The sequence below is a fragment of the Thrips palmi genome, unplaced genomic scaffold (genome assembly GCF_012932325.1).
Source record: "Thrips palmi isolate BJ-2018 unplaced genomic scaffold, TpBJ-2018v1 HiC_scaffold_4, whole genome shotgun sequence".
NCBI classification, from domain to species: domain Eukaryota; kingdom Metazoa; phylum Arthropoda; class Insecta; order Thysanoptera; family Thripidae; genus Thrips; species Thrips palmi.
The window spans coordinates 11054217-11072534 of record NW_023144631.1 but is presented as its reverse complement, the minus strand read 5'-3'; the positions used below and the strand labels follow the sequence as shown (position 1 = coordinate 11072534).

Sequence of the window (18318 nt, the reverse complement as noted above, 5' to 3'; positions counted from 1 at the left end):
GCTCCTGCTGCAGACACACCGTTGCCGTCATGAAGTCCCCACTTGCGATCTTACTTGAAAGCTAGTCGCCAAAAAGAAAGCTCTTTGTCGGCCACCACCAGAAGATGCACTAGGTAATGGCGCTAAACACCAAACTAATCGATTAAAACTTTTTCCCCTGGGCTTCGCGAGGAGCGTCTTGAAACGTGAAGGCGGTAAATTTGTTTGACCATTGCATCTGGCAGCTGACAGCGGCATTGTCTTTGCGCCTCGCCGACATCGATTTCCGAAGAAGTACACGACAAACAGGGGGAGGAGGAGGAGGGGGAGGGGAGGCGCCTCCACTGCTTATCCAGGAACAAAAGCATCCTCACGGGGACTCAATATTAGTAGATGGCTCCCCCCGGAGGGAGGGCGGGGGGGGCGGACAAAGCAATTTTCCAGCGCTGCTCGGCTGCGGAGAATTTAGGTCTATTAATCGGTTGGCCAGGCCAGGCGGGGCGGGGCGCGGTGAGGGTGCGGTCGTCGTCACAACGCGGCGCGGCGCCGCCTCACCTGTCATTTGTCACCATTTCCTCCGTTCCGGTTGGCCGGCCTGCTCGATGACGCTGCGCGCGGTTGGCAGCCCTGCACACACACACACACCCACCTACATACACGGGCTAAGCACGCACCTCGCCGCGCGGGGCCGTCGTCCGCAGTGTAAACACGGCAACAAAACACGTGTGCAGCACAATGGCTTTTACCGGCGCCGAAACCAGCCCCAGCCCCTCCCACCACTCCGCGCGGCGCACAGTGTAGGGGGCGCAGTGTACAGTGCGCGCACACACACACACAGTGCACCGCCCTCCGCCGCCAATACTCGCATAGTTATCGGCAGTCGGAGGTCGGGTCGGGGGAGGCAGCAGGGGCAGCCAGCGCTGCAGCGGCGAGCGGCCGAGGTGCTTCCGAGCAACTCATCAGGCGCCGCCGGGCTCCGCGGGAGTGCGGTGCGTGTCTGTCACGGCTGTTCATATTGGAGCCGCCGCTCCTCCTGCTTGTGGTGCGCCTGGCTCTCACAAAGACACGCACACCGGCACGACAGTCGGACACACAAACTTTCTCCGTGCTAGGCGCGAAGGGCAAGCCCGGCCCGGGCCCGGCGAGCCTAACAGCCTCAGGCCCAGCCTGCGGCATTAGGTGACACGACCTTTGGAGAAAAACGTTCCGGCCTGCGGAGGGAGTGGTCGAGATTGTAAATGGTGTGTGTGTGTGTGTGTGTGTTGTGTGTGTGTGTGTGTGTGTGTGTGTGTGTGTGTGTGTGTGTGTGTGTGTGTGTTGGTAATGCGACAACGCCGCCCCGCGCACGCGTTCTGCGCGGGACACGAGTCATTGAACAAGGAAATGACGGAGGTCTGGTCTCGCTCCACGGCAGCACGGCTCCAGCGCGCGGGTCGCGGGTTCGAGTACCGGATGGGCGTGCGGTTCGTCGTTAAGTCTTCATCGGCAGTGTCCGACCGGCTAGAGTCGCTCGCGGTCCGTAAGCGGCGGGGGCGAGTCGGCCACTGGTGCCCTCCCGAGCTCGGGACGACGGGGTGGCGCCTCTGGTGGCGTGCAAGGCGCAGCGTCGCGCAGCGTGCAGCACGCGGCTGGGAAGGAGAGTCACTGACTGTGTCACTGACCGACCGGGCCGGGCGCGCCGGGTAGAGTGTCGCGGGCAGCCTCTGTGCGTGGTAAGCGACATGCGTCGCGCAGCGTGAGCACCGGCTGGGCAGGAGAACGGACTTGGCACGATGACTGAGGACGGGCGGCGCGCCGGACGAGCGCGTCAATAGACCATCAGGCCACCAAGAGTACGGGCGGAAAACCCTTTTGGGAACTAGCTGATGCAGAGGCCGACCTGGCTGGCCAGAGCGGACCATCTCGGCCCAAGAAACGAACTTTGCAGGTGTGGCCGGCCCGCTCTGGCCACGAAGGTCGATCTTTTTAATCTCCTGGTCACCTGGGTCGGCGTGATTTTGCTGTGGCCTGCCCGACCTGGGCCGCCAGCACGGGCTGTCTCCTCATGCGAAAACGTTTCATACGCAGCCGACGCTGCGCCGGTGTACCGCTGACGCGTCGAAAGTGACAGAGGTTCAACACCAGCCAGCGGTAAATTTTTTTTGGCACGAAAACGGAAAATATATATCTGCAGAGACGGATCGTGGTCTCAGAATGACATTTCTTCCGCGTTTCCAGAATTTGGAGAGTCAGAAAGCCGATAAAAAGGCCTGCCTCTGGATGGTATCGATCCTCCGCCCGGCCGGCCAGCGCTGCGACACCTACGGGACGGCAGCTGGTCTGCTGGCCCAGGTCGCTGGTCGGTCAGGTCGTCTTCTGACAGCGCAGGCCGTACGGGCCAGAATATGAAAGAATGGGCCTGCCGGGTCTGCAGGTCTAGCGGCAGGCCGCGCCGACCCGACTTAAAGGAGATTTGGCCCAGCTGGCCCATGATAAAAGGGCACAGGTCGCGTGGGTCACACGTTTTCATACTTGGTCAGGCCGGTCGGGCCACGCGTTAAAATAAGATTTTTCCCGTCTGGCCCGTTTGGCCTGCCGTTTGACGGGCTCTAGCGCCGGGTAAGTGTCGCGGGTTAACACTTCTTTGCTGGTAATCAATTGCGGCCAGTGGCAGGCGGGCGGACGGACGGACGGACAGACAGGACAGGCAGACGGCCCGGACGACGCGTCAATTATTAAAACAAAACGACGAGGGTGCCTGCTGACCCACTAGGTGACTCATTAGAAGCCGAATGCGTCGCCTGCGGGAAATTGATAAGTCATTAGCCTTTTTTCCCCTTGATGCCTTCCCATGAACGGGCGCGGCCGGAGCGAGCCAGTCCCAGCAGACTCATTCCGCAGGCTCGTTTCGTCGCTCTGTCTCTCTCGCACCCCTTCGTGAGGCCCCACGAGCGCGACAGAGACAGAGCGACGTGGCGGTCCTTCGCGAGTCCTTCCGAGCGAGGCGGCCCGGCCGTCCGTGCCACAGCCACGCGGGGCTCACTCGCTTTTACTCCAATGACGGGCAGCGGACTGATTCCGAGAGTCGTCTTCGTCACTCTGTCTCTCTCGCACCCATTAGAACGCCCCGTGAGTGGGAGAGAGACAGAGCGACGAGAACGACTCTCGGAATCAGTCTGCAGGGCAGTGGGGGCAGCAAGAACCACCAGGAGACGTGCTCGGAGTCACAATCATCATCAGCGCCGTGCCGTGCGTGCCGTGCGCGGCCCACTGGCCGGCAGGCTCACTCCGAACAGGGCTTCTTTCGTCGCTCTGTCCGCCTCGCACTCGCGGGGCGTCCCGTGGCGGGGGCGCGACGGAGAGAGACAGAGCGACGAAGGCAGAGTCGCGCGCGATCGCTCTGCAGCCTGCAGTGCAGCTCCCCGATGTGTCGCGCTGTCCCACCGCGGGCAGCAGAAAAAGCATCGCTCTCGTCGTTCCGAGACAAGTCCCGTTCGGTCCACCAGATGACATGACATGACGGCAAGGCGGAGCGAGGCGAAGCGTGGACTAGCCCGTAATGGTAATGGTAATAGAGGCGCGGCAGGCCCGTCGAGCGCGCGAGTGCACCGGGTTGCCTACCGGCGGCAGGCAGGCGCTCTGCAAGGCGCCCGGCAGGGCTAAGGCAGGCCCGTCGAGCGCAACAGTGCACCGGGTTGCCTACCGGCGGCAGGCAGGCGCTCTGCAAGGCGCCCGGCAGGGTAGGCAGGCCCGTCGAGCGCAACAGTGCACCGGGTTGCCTACCGGCGGCAGGCAGGCGCTCTGCAAGGCGCCCGGCAGGGTAGGCAGGCCCGTCGAGCGCAACAGTGCGCCGGGTTGCCTACCGGCGGCTGGCAGGCGCTCCAGCCGCCGGGGCGCGCATTCAAGTCTCCTCGCCGGTTCAACACCGATGACCCTCGGGCCGCGCTCGGGTCCCCCTCGGGCCTGCCGGAGGAGGTTCGTGCCAGTCCTCGCGATCGCCCTAAGATGGTTCCATCAGGAGCGCCGCGCGTCTCTGCTCCTCGCCGCGTTGCTAATTATCTTTACTTTACGCGAGTGGCGCTGGAGGCGCTGGAATGCCTGGCGAGCGGCAGCGCGGCGGGCACCGCCATCGCCTCGGCCAGCCCAAAGGTACACCAAGTACGGAGGACGGAGGCACGCGGAGAACACCAAGTACACCGTGGGTACGCGCCAGCGCCCTGCCGGCCCTGCCAAGCGCCTCGCCCTGCGGTGATGTTGTGTGCTGTGGTCAGCCGCGTCTGGCGAGCCGCACCGCCAGCCGGGCGATTCCGAAGCAGCGTTTCGTCGCTCCGTCTCTCTCGCACGCTGCGGGACGCGCCATGAGTGCGACAGAGACAGAGCGGCGCCGCCACTCCTCGGAATGAATCTGCAGAGGACCGCCTTGCCTCGCCTCGCCGGCCCGACAGGGACCGACAGGGCCCCACCGCATCAATGGCAATGGCACCCGTTCTGCGGCGCTCTGCGAACAGCGCCCTCTCTTTCTCTCTCACTCTTGAGTGGCGTGGCGTGTGAGTGCGAGAGAGACAGAGCGGTTGAGGCGGAGTCAGTCTGCTGGAGGATGACGGCACGGCCTATTCCGCGTGCTCGCCGTGCTCGCCGTGCTCGTCGTCGGCCACAGACGCGCTAATTGCCAGCACACTGCAAGTGCACTGACAGTGGCTGGGACTTTGAGGAGCCCCTCGAGTGGGCGTCCCTGCAGTGCTGACTGATCCCGAGAGTCGTTTTCGTCGCTCCGTCTCTCTCGCACTCATGGGGCGTCCCGTGCAAGTGCGAGAGAGACAGAGCGACGAAAACGACCCTCGGAATGAGTCTGCAGGGTCGCCCTGTCGCTATCAGTGGTGCAACAGCCCGGTGGCCGCGCACGTGCTGGCCGTGCTGCGGGCAAGGAGCTTCGCGTCGCGGTCCTTCTTCCAGGCCTTATTGTTTCCGAAAGGCAGGGAGGCTAGGTCCTGCATCCAACACACTGGAGCGGGCCAACCGGGACCCAGCGCGAGTCCCATGCAGGACACAGCGGACCCTTTTATTGGACGAGATCCTGGCGGCCGCTCGCCAGGTCGTGTCTGTCTCTCTCGCACTCGCGGGGCGTGCCGGAGGGGTGCGAGCGAGACGGCCGGCACCCAGATAAACGGACTGAATCAGCTCGGCCACTCATTCCGATAGCGGTTCGGTTCGGCGCGGTGCGCGACGCGACGGAGTGATCCACGCATAAGGAGCAGTGCGTCGCTGCCGAGCAATTGCAGGTGCACTGCCAAAGAATCGGCCAAGGCCGTTTTTCAAATAATTCGTTGAAAAGGGTTTTTATTGCTTCGCCCGACTGGGCGCTGTCCCGCCAGAGCGTGATGGTCCTGTTTTCGGGCCGGGCGGCGGTGGGTCGGTGGGTCGGCGGCTCGGTGCGCGCCTGCATGCGTGATGGCCCGTACTGATGATTGCCCTCTCGGCGGGCCGCTCCAATTTCAATTGGTGTGGTTCCGTATGACGCAATGACGTAACCAGGTCCGACAACCCGAACCTCGACGTGTCTCGATGTCCCGCCCCTTGACCAGCGAGTTCGCGATTCCCTCCGCGCCAGCCCAGTGTCGCACTGTCTCTCTCGCCCCCCTACGGCACACTCCCGAGTGCGAGAGAGACGGAGCGAGGGGCAGCGGAATCGGACTACAGAGTGCCGGCGAGCTGGCCCTTCCATTCATACACCGTCCACTGCATCGGCCGCCGTGCCCTAAACGGTTCCCGAGGCAACAACAACAACATCAACAACAGACAAAAACAACAACAACGAGACCGGGCCGATCCTGCAGCGGGAAGGCCGACGGGTCCGATTCAAAGGACCGCTACGCTACGGCCAGACGTATATGCAAATGAAGCGGGCGGGGCGTGGCCGCGTGGCCCTTGGCGCGGCCCTTCGCGAAGCCCTCGGCGTGGCCGACGCCCTTTGTTCCAGGGCCAGTTCGGCCGGGTCGCCCGTCGCTATTCCCAGACGGAAAAATGGCCGCCATTCAAGACGGCTTCAAGGCACTTAGCGAGTTTAGCGCGGGCCCTGCCTGGCTCTGCCTGGCTCTGCGCGCCAAGTGTCGCTTCCGGTGTGGCAAGCGGCCCCGGGGAAGGCCCAGGCCCGGGTTCGAATCCCCGTGCCGGCTTTTCGTCTCTTTTGACGGCGGCCCGCAGAGCCAGGGCCAGGAGGTCACAGGGCCATGCTGCTTCCGAACAGCAATGTCGTCGCTCTGTCTCTCTCCTCCTCGCGGGCGCGGCGGGGCGTCCCGTCGAGTGCGAGAGAGACAGAACCTCTAGGCCGCGGCCCCACCATGTGTGGGTGGAAGCGCTCCATTAGCGTCCGTCAGAAGGACGTCATGACACGGCATGCATGGCCCCGTGGACCCGTGGACCCATGGCCCCATGGACCCAAGGCCCACGGACCCATGGCACCGCACACTGAGCGGGACACGCTCCGCTGCACCGAGCACGCCCAGCACGCCCACCTACCTGTATGGCTGGTTTGGTGCGGCGTCCTCCAGGTAGTCCAGGTGCTTCAGGTTCAGGTAGTCGAGGCGCTACAGGTAGTCCAGGTGCTTCAGGCGCTTCAGGTACTCCAGGTGTCAGTCACCGCCGTCCCGCGGCTCAGGGAGCTGGGCCCTGGCAACGCGTTGCCGCGGGGCGCACTGGACGGGGCGGCACGGCCTCTAGGGCGCTGGCCTGCAAGACGGCCTGCAGGACGGCCTCTAGGGCGGGGCGCGGGGAGGAAGCGAGTGTCACTGTGAGGCACTTGTTGCGCGGCAGGCGGAGGGCAGGGCGCGCCCCGCGGAGCTCCGCTAGCGGAGGGTTCAGCTGGGCTGCTGGCGCGGGCGGCGCAGGGGCGCAGCGGCGCAGCCCGGCGCGGACACTTGTTGCAGAAGTCACCGACTCCGAGACTCCGAGACTCCGACCGCTCGCTCGGCGCTCGGCCCTTTTGCCTTTCTCACTCGCCGCGTTCACCGAACTCCGTCATGCCAAACGCGGGGCTTCACTAGACGTGCTGCACGCCCACTGCACATGCCCGCACACGCACCGACACACTCGCGGACTGCACTGCGGCCGCACTAACACTGGCCCTCGCGGACACCGGTCGCTCCCATATCGCTGGCGACGACGGCGACGACGCGCGGTATCTCTCGCGACGCTGCGCGACGAGGCTGCGCGGAGCAGGCGGCCGTGGCGCGGCTGTAAGGACCGGGCAGACCGGGCAGACCGGGCCGGTGCGGCTGGACTGGCGTAGACTGGCGGTGCTGCGGCGCGCGAGGCAGCACGGCCGCAGCTTGCCCTGCCCCAGCCAGGCAGGCAGAGGCACGCCGTCGGCTGCACGTCCCGGCGGCGCCCGCTGCACCGCGGCCGCCACCGCCACAGCCTGCATGCCGCGCCGCGCCCCGCCGCGCATAGGTGCGCGTCCAGCAGACTCATTCCGAAAAGTCGTTTCGTCGGTCTGCCTCCCTCTCGCCCCCCGCGGGACGCCCTGTGAATGCGACAAAGACAGTGACGGAACGGCACGCTTCAGAATCGGCCGCCCCCACCGCCCCCGCCGCCCCCGCCGCCCCCGCGAGAACCAAGGAGGCGCGTCGCCCATTGAATTGCCTTGTCGCCCACCTGCACCTGCAGACTGACTCCGAAAGTCGTTTTCGGAGCTCCGTCTCTGTCGCAGTCACAGAGCAACCGGCTAAAGTGAGGTTCCGAATCAGCCTACTGCCTGACTTCAGAGCGTTCAGAAATGCATCCCAAACTGCGCTCCTGGCTGCAGGGCCTCCTGGACGGCAGGGAAGTCCATTGGTCGTCCCGCCGCGTCGGGCAGTTGCGTTGTAAGCGATTGTAAGGCTGCCCCGGGACAAAAAGTCTTTCCGGCACCATTTTTAATTCCGCATTCTCCGCCACTTTTAACGGCTAAATCGCCTAATTCTCACGGGGAAGTTCAAACTGTGAGCGCGAGAACGTTGTTAAATATTTCTCATATCCCCACACCCGCTAGCCTCGAGTAAGGGTCCTCGCTGTGGACCGAAAACAGGAAACAGCTGAAGAAGTGAATACGTTAACCTAACCTTCACTGCCGAATCGTCTGTCCCAATTTCCTTTGGCGATTTCGCATTTACTTTTGCAATTTTTGCCTTGTGTTTTTGGAATGTTCTGAAGACTTGGCTGTATTTTACCGAAAAAATAATTCGTGAAATGGTGTCACCTCCATTATGTGCACCTTCAAGATTCTTATGTCACTCTTGTCCACCTAACTCAAACCCAATGTTTACTATTATGTATGCTTTATAATATGCCTTTTTAATTCCGCTAAGGATTTTAAAAAACGTACAAGATGTCTCAAAAAACAATGTCCGTGTCCCAAGAGGGGCCGGCCAATGCTCTTGCCCTGAACAGGGAAAATAATCAAGTTGTCATAGCTGGCAGAAATGGTGAGAATTGCAATCTATTTTCATCAAAATATTGGTTGGGCATCAATCCAATTGTCATGTTTTGTAATAATCTTATTTAATTTTGCAGTGTTTAAGGTGTTTACAATTGAAGAAGAGGAGTTTGTAGAAAGCTACAATTTGCGGGTTGGAAAAAACCAAAATTTAAATTTTTCCTGTAATGATGTGGCATGGAATACCTTAGAGGGTAGGTTTGAATGTCAACATGTCCTTTTCCTTCTATGGTCCTCTTGATTATTATTTGGTTTCTACGTTTTCCTTGTTATAGACCAGACTCTGGCTACGGCTGCAACAAATGGTGCTGTTGTGTTGTGGAATTTGGACAAGCCCTCTCGTTCGAAGCAGCAGCATGTTTTCTTGGACCACAAGCGAACTGTCAACAAAGTCAGCTTCCACCCAACGGAAGCACATTGGCTCATATCAGGTTCGCAGGATGGCACTATGAAATGCTTTGACATTCGAATGAGAGATGCGACCAAGACATTTATGAGGTAATAAAACATGGCTGAGTTTAGGAGAGTCTTGTCACTTGATTTTAATAAAATTTGATTCATATTTCAATGAATATGCTTGTTTGATTTCAGCAATACAGAAAGTATCCGGGATGTACAATTCAGTCCTCAATTGCTGCATGCATTTGCTGCTGTTTCTGAAAACGGCAATGTCCAGCTATGGGATGTGCGGCGTCCTGATAAGTGCACACATCAATTCACCGCACACTCTGGTCCTGTGTTTGCATGTGACTGGCATCCTGAGTGCAATTGGTTGGCTACAGCCAGCAGAGATAAAACCATTAAGGTAAACTGAGTGGACATGTCAACTTAAATGATTATCTTGGAATAACCACAAATAATCTTTTATCATTTAACAGGTATGGGAACTGTCGACTGGAAGGCCTCTATTAGAATATACAATTAGCACTATAGCATCTGTTGGTCGCATTAAATGGCGTCCACAACGAAAGCACCACATTGCCAGTTGTGCCCTGGTAGTCGACTGCAGCATTAATGTATGGGACATTCGGCGGCCGTACATTCCTTTCGCTTCCTTTCAAGAGCACAAGGATGTTGCCACAGGACTTGCATGGAGAGGAGATCCTCAAGTTTTTCTTTCAGTTAGTCGAGTAAGTAAAATATGCACATTATTCTAAATAATAGAGAAATTAAAAACTGCATGATAATGAGTGAAATAATTTATTTTTTCTATTCCAGGATTGCACTTTAATACATCATGTTTTCAAAGATGCAACCAGGCCAGCAGATCAGGCAAACCCTCAGGGTATTTCAATCAATTCATCTGGAGATGTAGCATTTGCTTGCCGAATAAGCTCAAGTAATGTACCTTTCAGTTCCAAGATTCAAGGGTACCTGAGGTAAGAGTAAAATATTACTAATTTCTCTGTCAAGCTACAACAATTTTTCTTCCTCAATTTTAGCGTTTCTAATTTCTTTCAAATATTCTTCTAGAAAATCTCACTTAACTAGTGAACAATTTTGCCAAGCTACAAGCTCTATGCACTTATACTCTATGAAAGCTGTTCGAGAAAATCGCTGGATGGTGGAAAGTGCTCGTAGGTACATTTTAAATGGGCGCTCTCTAGCTGAAATGTGTGATCATAATGCAGCAGTTGCCAGAGAACTAGGAAGGCATCAGGTACCCATCTCAAAATTACTTCAATAACTGTAAAAACAATTACTGGCAATACAGTCTAACAATCTTTTAATTTGCTGAAGGTGAGCCTTGTGTGGAGCATCATCAAGACTCTTTACTGGAGCTCTCGTGGTGGACCGGGTGACCCAAATCCTCCATCAGCTTCTGCTGTGACTGGACGTGATGATAGTTCAGTGTCTGGAGAAGTGACCGCTGCCACTGGGACCAACACAACAGCAGGAGAACCTGAGCAGAGGGTTGTTAGGAGTAGCAACAACACTAATGGAGAGGTGGCAGTGACTGGCAGTGGCAATGTTGATGGTGGTGATGCAATAGCTACGGAAGAGGAGACGGAAACTGATGAAACCACTGAAATATCTTTAAATGGGGTACACCTTGGCTTACCATCTTTTGCAAGTGAGTTTCAAATGTTCTATGTGTCTCCTAATAAGTATTCTACAATAACGCTCTGACAATTCACTTACTTGTGTTAATGAAACAGAAACACCTATGACCCAAGGAGACTTCTTCTTTGGTGACGGTGAGATGGATCCACTAGACATGGACAGCGGCATGGGAGTGGGAGCTTCTGTTGGGGTGGGCGGAGGCCTCCTTGCTGCACTTGCTCTGGGTATGGGAAACGGGGGCAGTCAGATTGGTACTGTAGGAGGCCCTGCCGATGAGTGGATGCTTTCCAGTGAAGCCTTTCCTCTTCGACATGAGATTCTAGACCGCTCCCCACCCCCGGAAACCTATCCAAATCATCTGGAACCAAGTGAACAAGGTAACCTCACGGTTTAGAACGTGCAATCTTTTTATGAGAGCCTCTGATGCTTCTTGGAAATGCTCTTGCTCTTGTTTAACCTGTTTTATTTTTATGTGACAGAGACCCAGACTGTAGCTGTGGAAGAGCAGCCTGCACCCTTACTCAATGTGTCTGCTCTTTCTGCACCGTTAATGTGGGATTGTGGCAATGTAGTAGCTGATGCTTTACGTCACCATGCTTCAATGGGCGATGTGCAAATGGCTGCATCAGCTCTGCTTGTTCTTGGTGATAAGCGAAGAGGTCTTGGAGTGGATGAAGCTACTCAAGAACATTGGATGCTGGGGTACATCGATTTTCTGGGTCGCCATGAATTATACAATGTGGCAACACAAGTGAGTATTTGAATTGAAATAGGCTTTTTTCATAAACCATTTTTCCAGAAAAGTAATCTAGAGTGCTTTATTTTTCAGGTTATTAAACTTTCTTGGCTGCCTAATGTTAATCAGTTGAGTCAACAATCAACAACGTATTATACCTGCTGTGGACAGTGTGAGAAACCTCTTCACCGTACAGGCTGGTTGTGTGACCGTTGTCACAGTTCAGAGTCTTCATTGTGCTCAGTGTGCCATCAAGTTGTAAAAGGACTGTATGCCTGGTGTCAAGGCTGTGCACATGGCGGGCACATACATCATATACAACAATGGCTTAGCACAAATAAGTATTGCCCATCAGGGTGTGGGCATCTATGTGAATATAATTAACTATTTACATTGGAAACTATCTATCACTGTGTCTTAAACTGAACCTGGTCCTGTGATATCTATCAATACGCTTCCATTAGTTTTATAGAAATGAACTGAATCTCTGTTGTCTTCTGAAGTGTCACTATTGAAACTCTTTGACCAAACAGAGAATGTCAAGAAAAGTCTTCATCAATAATTTTATTGAATGTTTCGACAAACAGAATTTTAATGGCTGTGATATCATGTAAGGTCTTTCACATTTTTAAGAAATGACATTAAAAGTGATTGAAAGAATTGCAGTGTTGTGATTTCTATTTTGAGGGTAAATGTCTTACTGGTTCATGTTTTTTCCCCCAAAGCTATATTTTATGTCTTGGCTTTGTGTCTGGATTTGACATTTCAGAAGTCAAGCTACTGATATCTTCTACCGTTCTCCCCTTACCATGTGTGAGAGAGAGCCATTCTGGAGATTGTTTCCTAGTCAACCTCAGCTGTCAAGTAGTCATTATGTTTCTGTTTTTTTTTGTTTTTTTTTATAACAAATAAAGATATGAAAACATTTTTTATTTCATGTAAGGACACAAACACACTGTTGTGAACTGGAATATATTACAAGACAGGAAAATTGTCTTGATGTAAATGTCCAAAATATTTAATAATTTTTTTGTTGTCAATATGAAGGTACAGGACATACAGAGCATGGGCTAGGCAAAGATGGACATTAAACACCTGAAACTTTTTCAGCTTAAAAAAAGGAAAGGAACAATATGTACAGTATCTGTATAAACAGTATAGCATGACATAATAAAGTCATAATATTTATATACAAGAAGCAATCATGCAATGCATGTTGGATAGCAAAGAAAATATTTGAAAAATTAGCTGAATATAGGTTTTTTATCTCAATGGGTGTACAGTATGAACCCCATAAAAATACTTTGGTTCTTAAAGTCAAATTTCTAATGGTGAATTTTTAACAGATGGAAATGGGTTGTGCAACATGAGATTCTCAAAACCAATAATAGGAACAGACTACAGAGTTGCAGTCTTCATGATATTTAATTTGTGCGTATGTCCCTCCAAGGCAAAGAGGACATTCCTTGTAAGACTTCATAAAATACGTACAAATGAAAAGAAAGTAACCATGGAAACTGTTTAGCACATATGATTTGGCAGTTTCACTGTAAACCAATGAAAGAGGTAGAGATGAAGTGCTAACAAGTTCTAGCGTGCAAATTATAAATAAAATACAGTATGAATACAAGCGCTTGTGTGTCCAAAAAACACATCTTAACTCATAAGTGACGAAAATCCACTCAAGGAATTGGGACATTTAGACATACACATCTTCTCAGGTTAATGGAAACTCCAACTGCTTCAACCTAATATCACTTCTAAGGATGGTTCGATGTTTTAATTAAAATACAACCAACTGCAAACTACATTTCTTCAAGATTCTTTTCTATCATCCAGTAGTGTTTTCAACTAGCATTTGGAAGTGGTCCACCAATAACAAAATCTATACATAATTGTAAGAAGGGTACAATTTATTCAGTCATGAAAAAAAATGTACTTTGAAAACTTTACTGCAATGCTCCACTTTTCTTCAGTAAGAAAGTTAAGAATACACCCTTCCCAAAAAAAAAAAACAGATTTTTTCGGCAATGTATATTGAATATCCTAATTCATAAACTCAACTGAATCATATAAAATGTAAGTTCCAAGACAGGGCTGAAGGACCTTGAGCTGTTAAAAACACAATATAATGAAGCCTTTCCTTTGAGCAAATAAAATTATGAAATTTTAGGCATCAGAACAAACAGCAAGATATACACAAATTGGAGGAAAAGGGCACAAAAGGGCCAAAGTAGGACAATCAACAACCAAAAAGAAACTTTAAAGTATGAAATAAATATTGTACAAATTGATACATGAATCTCTTAGTGAATTCAAATTGAGTACAACTGAACACAGTTTTGATAAGTACGAGAAACGAACTGCACAATTTCCTCTACAGGGAACTTCACTTTTGTCCAATACTAAAAATATGAATGAAAATTCATACGTTTAAAACAGGAATCGATCAGATATAAGACAATTAATTTGTTCCAATTAATTCAAATCTTTCCATATGTGATACAAAGTATAGTTTGACACCTAAACTGTGTCCATCAATTCTCTATTATAATAAAGATAAGAGAAAAAGTGATATCACTTGAACAAACCCTTCTATATACCCTGAATCATATCAATTTCCAAATACAACCAACACAATTTAAAAGCATCACACACATCTTTATACGAAGACTTTAAACAAAGTTCTGACAAGAAACAAACAAGTCAAAAGGAGTGTAATATCAAAATGAGTGAGCTAAATCCAGCTAATCTAATATCCAACAGGTGGTTTTTCACATCAGAAAAAGTTTCTATTGAATCACAGGATAAGATGAAAATAGGAACAAACCAATTTCATGAGTAAAAGTATACCAGTGAAGAAGAATCTTATCAAGAAAGCACCAGCACAAGGGAGAAATCAATGTGATGCAAATTTCTGCAGATCCAAAAGCAGTTCTCAATAACCATTCTCAGTACAGAGAACAGTTAACTATAAAACATGTCACACACAGTCTTTCCTATCCAGAATGAAACATAACATAAAGTGGAAAACAAAAACATAAAAACAAACATGAAGTCTGGACACATTTATGTACCAGCCATCACATTTAAGACAAATATAATTAAATTACAGCAATAGTAGTAGCCTTTTAGATATTATAGAGGCTAGATTACCATAAACAAGAGAGTACAACTAAAAATGAAAAGCTTGGTAACAATCTAAGTAGCAGAATTTTTGTAAAAACCTTTAGCATGAAACATTCAGGTGGACAAAAAAAACAATACCACATGAAAGCTTATGCCACAAACTGAATTTTATCAATCAATACTTCATACAGCTTGAACCCCATGTAACCTGTATCATTAAGGGTCTACGCAAATTCATGTCTCAATTACTGACAAATACCATACGATTGAATGTTTCTTTGTAATACATTGATAATTGAGACAAAACCACAGGGAATAATAAAAGTCGTGATCTTTCATTTAAAAGTAATTAAAATGTGACCTAACACAAATAATATAGGTGTAGTCTCTCTGGAATATACCAGCCAGAATTTGAGGCCCTGATCAGTACTTGTTCTTTCGACTGTAGAACATCTATAAGAATCCACCTTGTAAAAGATAAGGATGCGCTTTTTGTCTCAGATTTAAAGGATGACACATTTCAGCTTCTTACGCTTGCTCTTGTCTTTTCCACGGCTGTTGCCAGGTTTATTGTCTTCCATTTTTCTTGAACGAATTTCACGCATCAAGTCATAGAAAACCTAAAATAAAATACCAGATAAAAAGAGGCTAAAATTTAAGACATGTTCTATAAGAGACGCGTTTTACCTTGTCAACATTTGCTCGAGTTTTGGCAGATGTTTCAACATAAGGAACACCCCACTGTGTAGCACGTCCAGTGGCTTCGCTAAGGGGAACCTTGCGTTTCTCTCCCAGGTCGCTTTTGTTGCCTACTAGTAGAAATGGAATGTTTTCATCATTCTTGACACGCAAAATTTGTTCCCTGTGAATGAAAAGTGTGTTTAATTTCAATGAAGTCATCAGGGGATTGAGGCACGGGTCAATTGAATGGAATGCTATGACATACCGGAACTCCTGAGTTGCTTGAAAACTATCATCTTCAGTGATAGAAAAGACACATAGAAAACCTTCTCCACTTCGGAAATAGTTATCCCTAGAAATAAAGGACCACAAATAATATGCAAGGTCATGGCCTCAAAGGTTAAATAATAGTTGCAAATAAAGTAGACTTACCTGATTGCTGCATAGTCTTCCTGACCGGCTGTGTCTAAAATATCAATTTGTACTTCTTCCCCATCTAACACAACTCGCTTGCGATATGAGTCAGCTTTGGTGGGTTCATAATCTTCCACAAACTAAAAATTAAACAAGAGAAGGAAGCCATAAAGGGTATGATAGCGATTGCATTGAAAATGATAAAGATGGCAAAATGCTGATAAGTTACCTCATCGTACATGAACTGCAAAGTGAGTGCTGATTTTCCAACACCACCACTTCCCACCATAATAACTTTGTGAAGAGCTGGTTGCTGATTTGGCTTCTTCATTTTGATTCAGTTTACGATCTGCGCAAAATAAAAAACAAAAGTTGCAATGTTGACAGATTTGATGAAAATAAAGCACGTCATTAAATACTTTGGCCAGAAATGAGGACAAACAAACACACAAATGCTTATAACAATTTACAGATAATTTAGAGTAATTGAGGCCCTTTCTCTTCTGGACAATAAACAACAAGACCGCCACTGAAAAAAGTATACTTCTAACAGTTGAGAGATGAGTTTCCTCAGAATGAGGTGAAATCATGAGAAAAGGGTACATTACAGGCGGCTGAATGAACAGATGAACCCCGTCAAAATCTCGGTAAAAGAAAAATAAAAAATAACAACAGATACAATAACAATGTCTGCTATCGAATATCTGTCAAGAAGTTGAGGTTATGGCGGCGCCCAGCCCCAGATGTGGATCTAGTGGCGACATACCGAGCGGCCCGGAATCAAATTGTTGGGGCGATTAACGAGATTTTCGCCGATCCGGTCAAAAAAAGAGAAAAACGGTCTAGGCGCGCGAGCCAAAATTAGGGTTACTGGGTCATTGTTTTCCCATGGGAGTGGATCGCGCCGCCGTCCAACGCCTCCCGACGGCCTGGCTGTCGGATTACTCACTCACTGCTCGATAAGCAACACACAAGTGCCGCAAATTGGCGGTGTAGTTGACAGGAGGACGACGGTCCGTCCGCCCAGCCAGGCCAAAACAGCAGCAGAGGCGTTGCCTCCAGCAGGAATACACAAGCAAACGCAAACACTTCTCCTGCACGTACACTTTCCAGGGCGAGAAGCCTCCCTCCTCCTTCGCGCCGGCCTTCGCTGCGAGTGAGCTTTCTTCGCCGATTCACGCCCAACCTCCGCGATCCCCTGTGCCGGGGAGTCACTACCGGTGGTTCAAATACCTCCCCAAAAATCTAAATCCACTTGCCGGATGAGCCGAGCCGACTACTACACGAACGGGGCGCCTCTCTATCTCTCTCTCGCTTCTTTCATCAGTTGACGTTTTCTCTCGTCCTCTCCTTCTCCTCGTCTGCGTCTGCTTTGCGCCCGTCTTCACACGCCCCCCACCCTTCCCTCCCGATGCGTCATTCTTCCGGCAGCGGCCGATGGGCAGCAGCACTGTAGTGCCAGGCACGGCGGCGGCAGCACGGCCCCCTAGAGCCCTAGAGCCGCGCGGGCTGCGTCCGAAGCTCGCGGCTCGCGGCGCAGAGGAAGGGGGAAGGCCATGCCTGCCGCCGCTGGCCGCCGCGCCCCTCAGTGCACGCAGTGAGCGAGAGAGAGAGCGCCTCGGAGCTCTCCGAACCGCCCACGCTTTCGAGCGCAGCCCCGCTTCGCGTTCGCGCGCTCATTACGAGCGACTAGACAGCGGCCTGTCTCTCTCAGACTCGCTGGGCGTGCCGTTCGAACGCGAGAGAGAGAGAGAGAGAGAGAGAGAGAGAGAGAGAGAGAGAGAGAGAGAGAGAGAGAGAGAGAGAGAGAGAGAGAGAGAGAGAGAGAGAGAGAGAGAGAGAGGCAGTGCGGTGGAGCACTGTGTGGAATCCGTCTGCTGGCCCGCCCAGACACCGTACCTTTGTTTGTGCGTTCCTGCGGCTCACCACTACCACTGCTCCTCTGCGAAAGCTGCACCAACAGAACATCCCAAACGAAACGTGAAAGGGAATTTGAACTTTGAATAGTTTTCGCAGCGTCTCACGGGGCAGTGAGCAATCAGCTTCGTTATCAAGAACACAGCTGTGTGCTTGCGATCTCGAACACCGCGAAGCGACGGGGTGACGTCACGCGTTCTGAAAACGGCGAAACAATCACGGAGCTGCAGTTGCCAACTCAGCCCTGTCCACCCACGGCCAGACTTGCCAATGGGGTAACGAGCCCTTATGCTACCCCTTCTTTAAGGGGAGGGGGAGGAACGGTATCTTCATCCTCCCTGCATCCAATGCACGGGGTGACTGTTACAATTCGGCGCGAGTCGTAAAAACTCCAGCCATTTTGAATTAGAGGCCTGCGGCGGGCGGGTATCCAATACCCGTGAAGCCTATAACTTTGAAGTAAATGGACCGAAACGCACAGAAGTTTGAGAGGCGCTGATCCAGTCATAAAACTATGTTCATGCGAAATCTGAAATGTTTTTGACAGCAACCAACGAATACCCGCCCGCCGCAGGCCTCTATTTTGAATACACGAATGCTGCGGGTGGTAGGCCGCCCGGGGCGGATTCACTATAACATGTCTCCGCGCTTTCTCTCTCGCACACAACGGGGCCGTTCGCAGGAGTGCGAGAGAGACAGAGCGACAGAACGCTGTGCGGAATGCCTCTGCCTGGCTTTGCCGGGCCGCGTCCTCCCCGTGGTGGACCCGCGGGTGGACCTCGGCGTCGCCGGCGTCGCCCCGATTCGATAAAGGCCGCGTCACCGAGCCGCGACGACGGCCTCCTTCCTCCGCAGTGCGTTCCGTGGCGCCGGCGGCGTCCTCCCCGCCCTCCGCAGCCGGCGCCGTGCCGCCGCCGTGCCGCCGTGCCAGAGGCGGCCAGGGCGAGAG

The 18318-nt window shown here is 51.9% G+C and overlaps 3 protein-coding genes across 8 annotated transcripts in view; 1 reads left to right on the top strand and 2 right to left on the bottom strand.

The window, feature by feature from the left end:
- LOC117649428 (solute carrier organic anion transporter family member 74D) overlaps positions 1 to 7172 on the bottom strand; it is a 28764-nt gene extending 21592 nt beyond the window's left edge. Inside the window, exon 1 of one of the 2 annotated variants that reach the window (XM_034392215.1) lies at positions 6475 to 7172. The gene's annotated coding sequence lies outside the window, so the exon portion shown is untranslated. The remainder of the gene's footprint in view (positions 1 to 6474) is intronic. The other variant, XM_034392213.1, reaches the window with a different exon arrangement.
- Positions 7173 to 8003: 831 nt separating this feature from the next.
- Positions 8004 to 11889, top strand: LOC117649226 (GATOR complex protein WDR24). Its single transcript, XM_034391769.1, has 11 exons — positions 8004 to 8417; positions 8506 to 8622; positions 8704 to 8926; positions 9020 to 9233; positions 9307 to 9558; positions 9647 to 9807; positions 9902 to 10088; positions 10169 to 10502; positions 10588 to 10869; positions 10972 to 11243; positions 11322 to 11889. Exons 1-11 carry the CDS (start codon positions 8321 to 8323, stop codon positions 11610 to 11612), a joined length of 2430 nt encoding a protein of 809 aa, XP_034247660.1. The 5' UTR covers positions 8004 to 8320; the 3' UTR covers positions 11613 to 11889.
- Positions 11890 to 12222: 333 nt separating this feature from the next.
- Positions 12223 to 16843, bottom strand: LOC117649227 (ras-related protein Ral-a). 5 transcript variants are annotated; one of them, XM_034391772.1, is made up of 6 exons: positions 16712 to 16843; positions 15682 to 15801; positions 15471 to 15592; positions 15304 to 15390; positions 15045 to 15219; positions 12223 to 14977 (listed from the first exon to the last, which is right to left on the bottom strand). In XM_034391772.1, exons 2-6 carry the CDS (start codon positions 15781 to 15783, stop codon positions 14861 to 14863), a joined length of 603 nt encoding a protein of 200 aa, XP_034247663.1. In that variant the 5' UTR covers positions 15784 to 15801; positions 16712 to 16843; the 3' UTR covers positions 12223 to 14860. The 5 variants fall into 5 exon arrangements, with proteins under 5 accessions (XP_034247663.1, XP_034247662.1, XP_034247664.1 ...); XM_034391771.1 differs by having other exon boundaries at positions 16557 to 16832; XM_034391773.1 differs by lacking the exon at positions 16712 to 16843 and adding an exon at positions 16402 to 16550.
- Positions 16844 to 18318: the final 1475 nt, after the last annotated feature.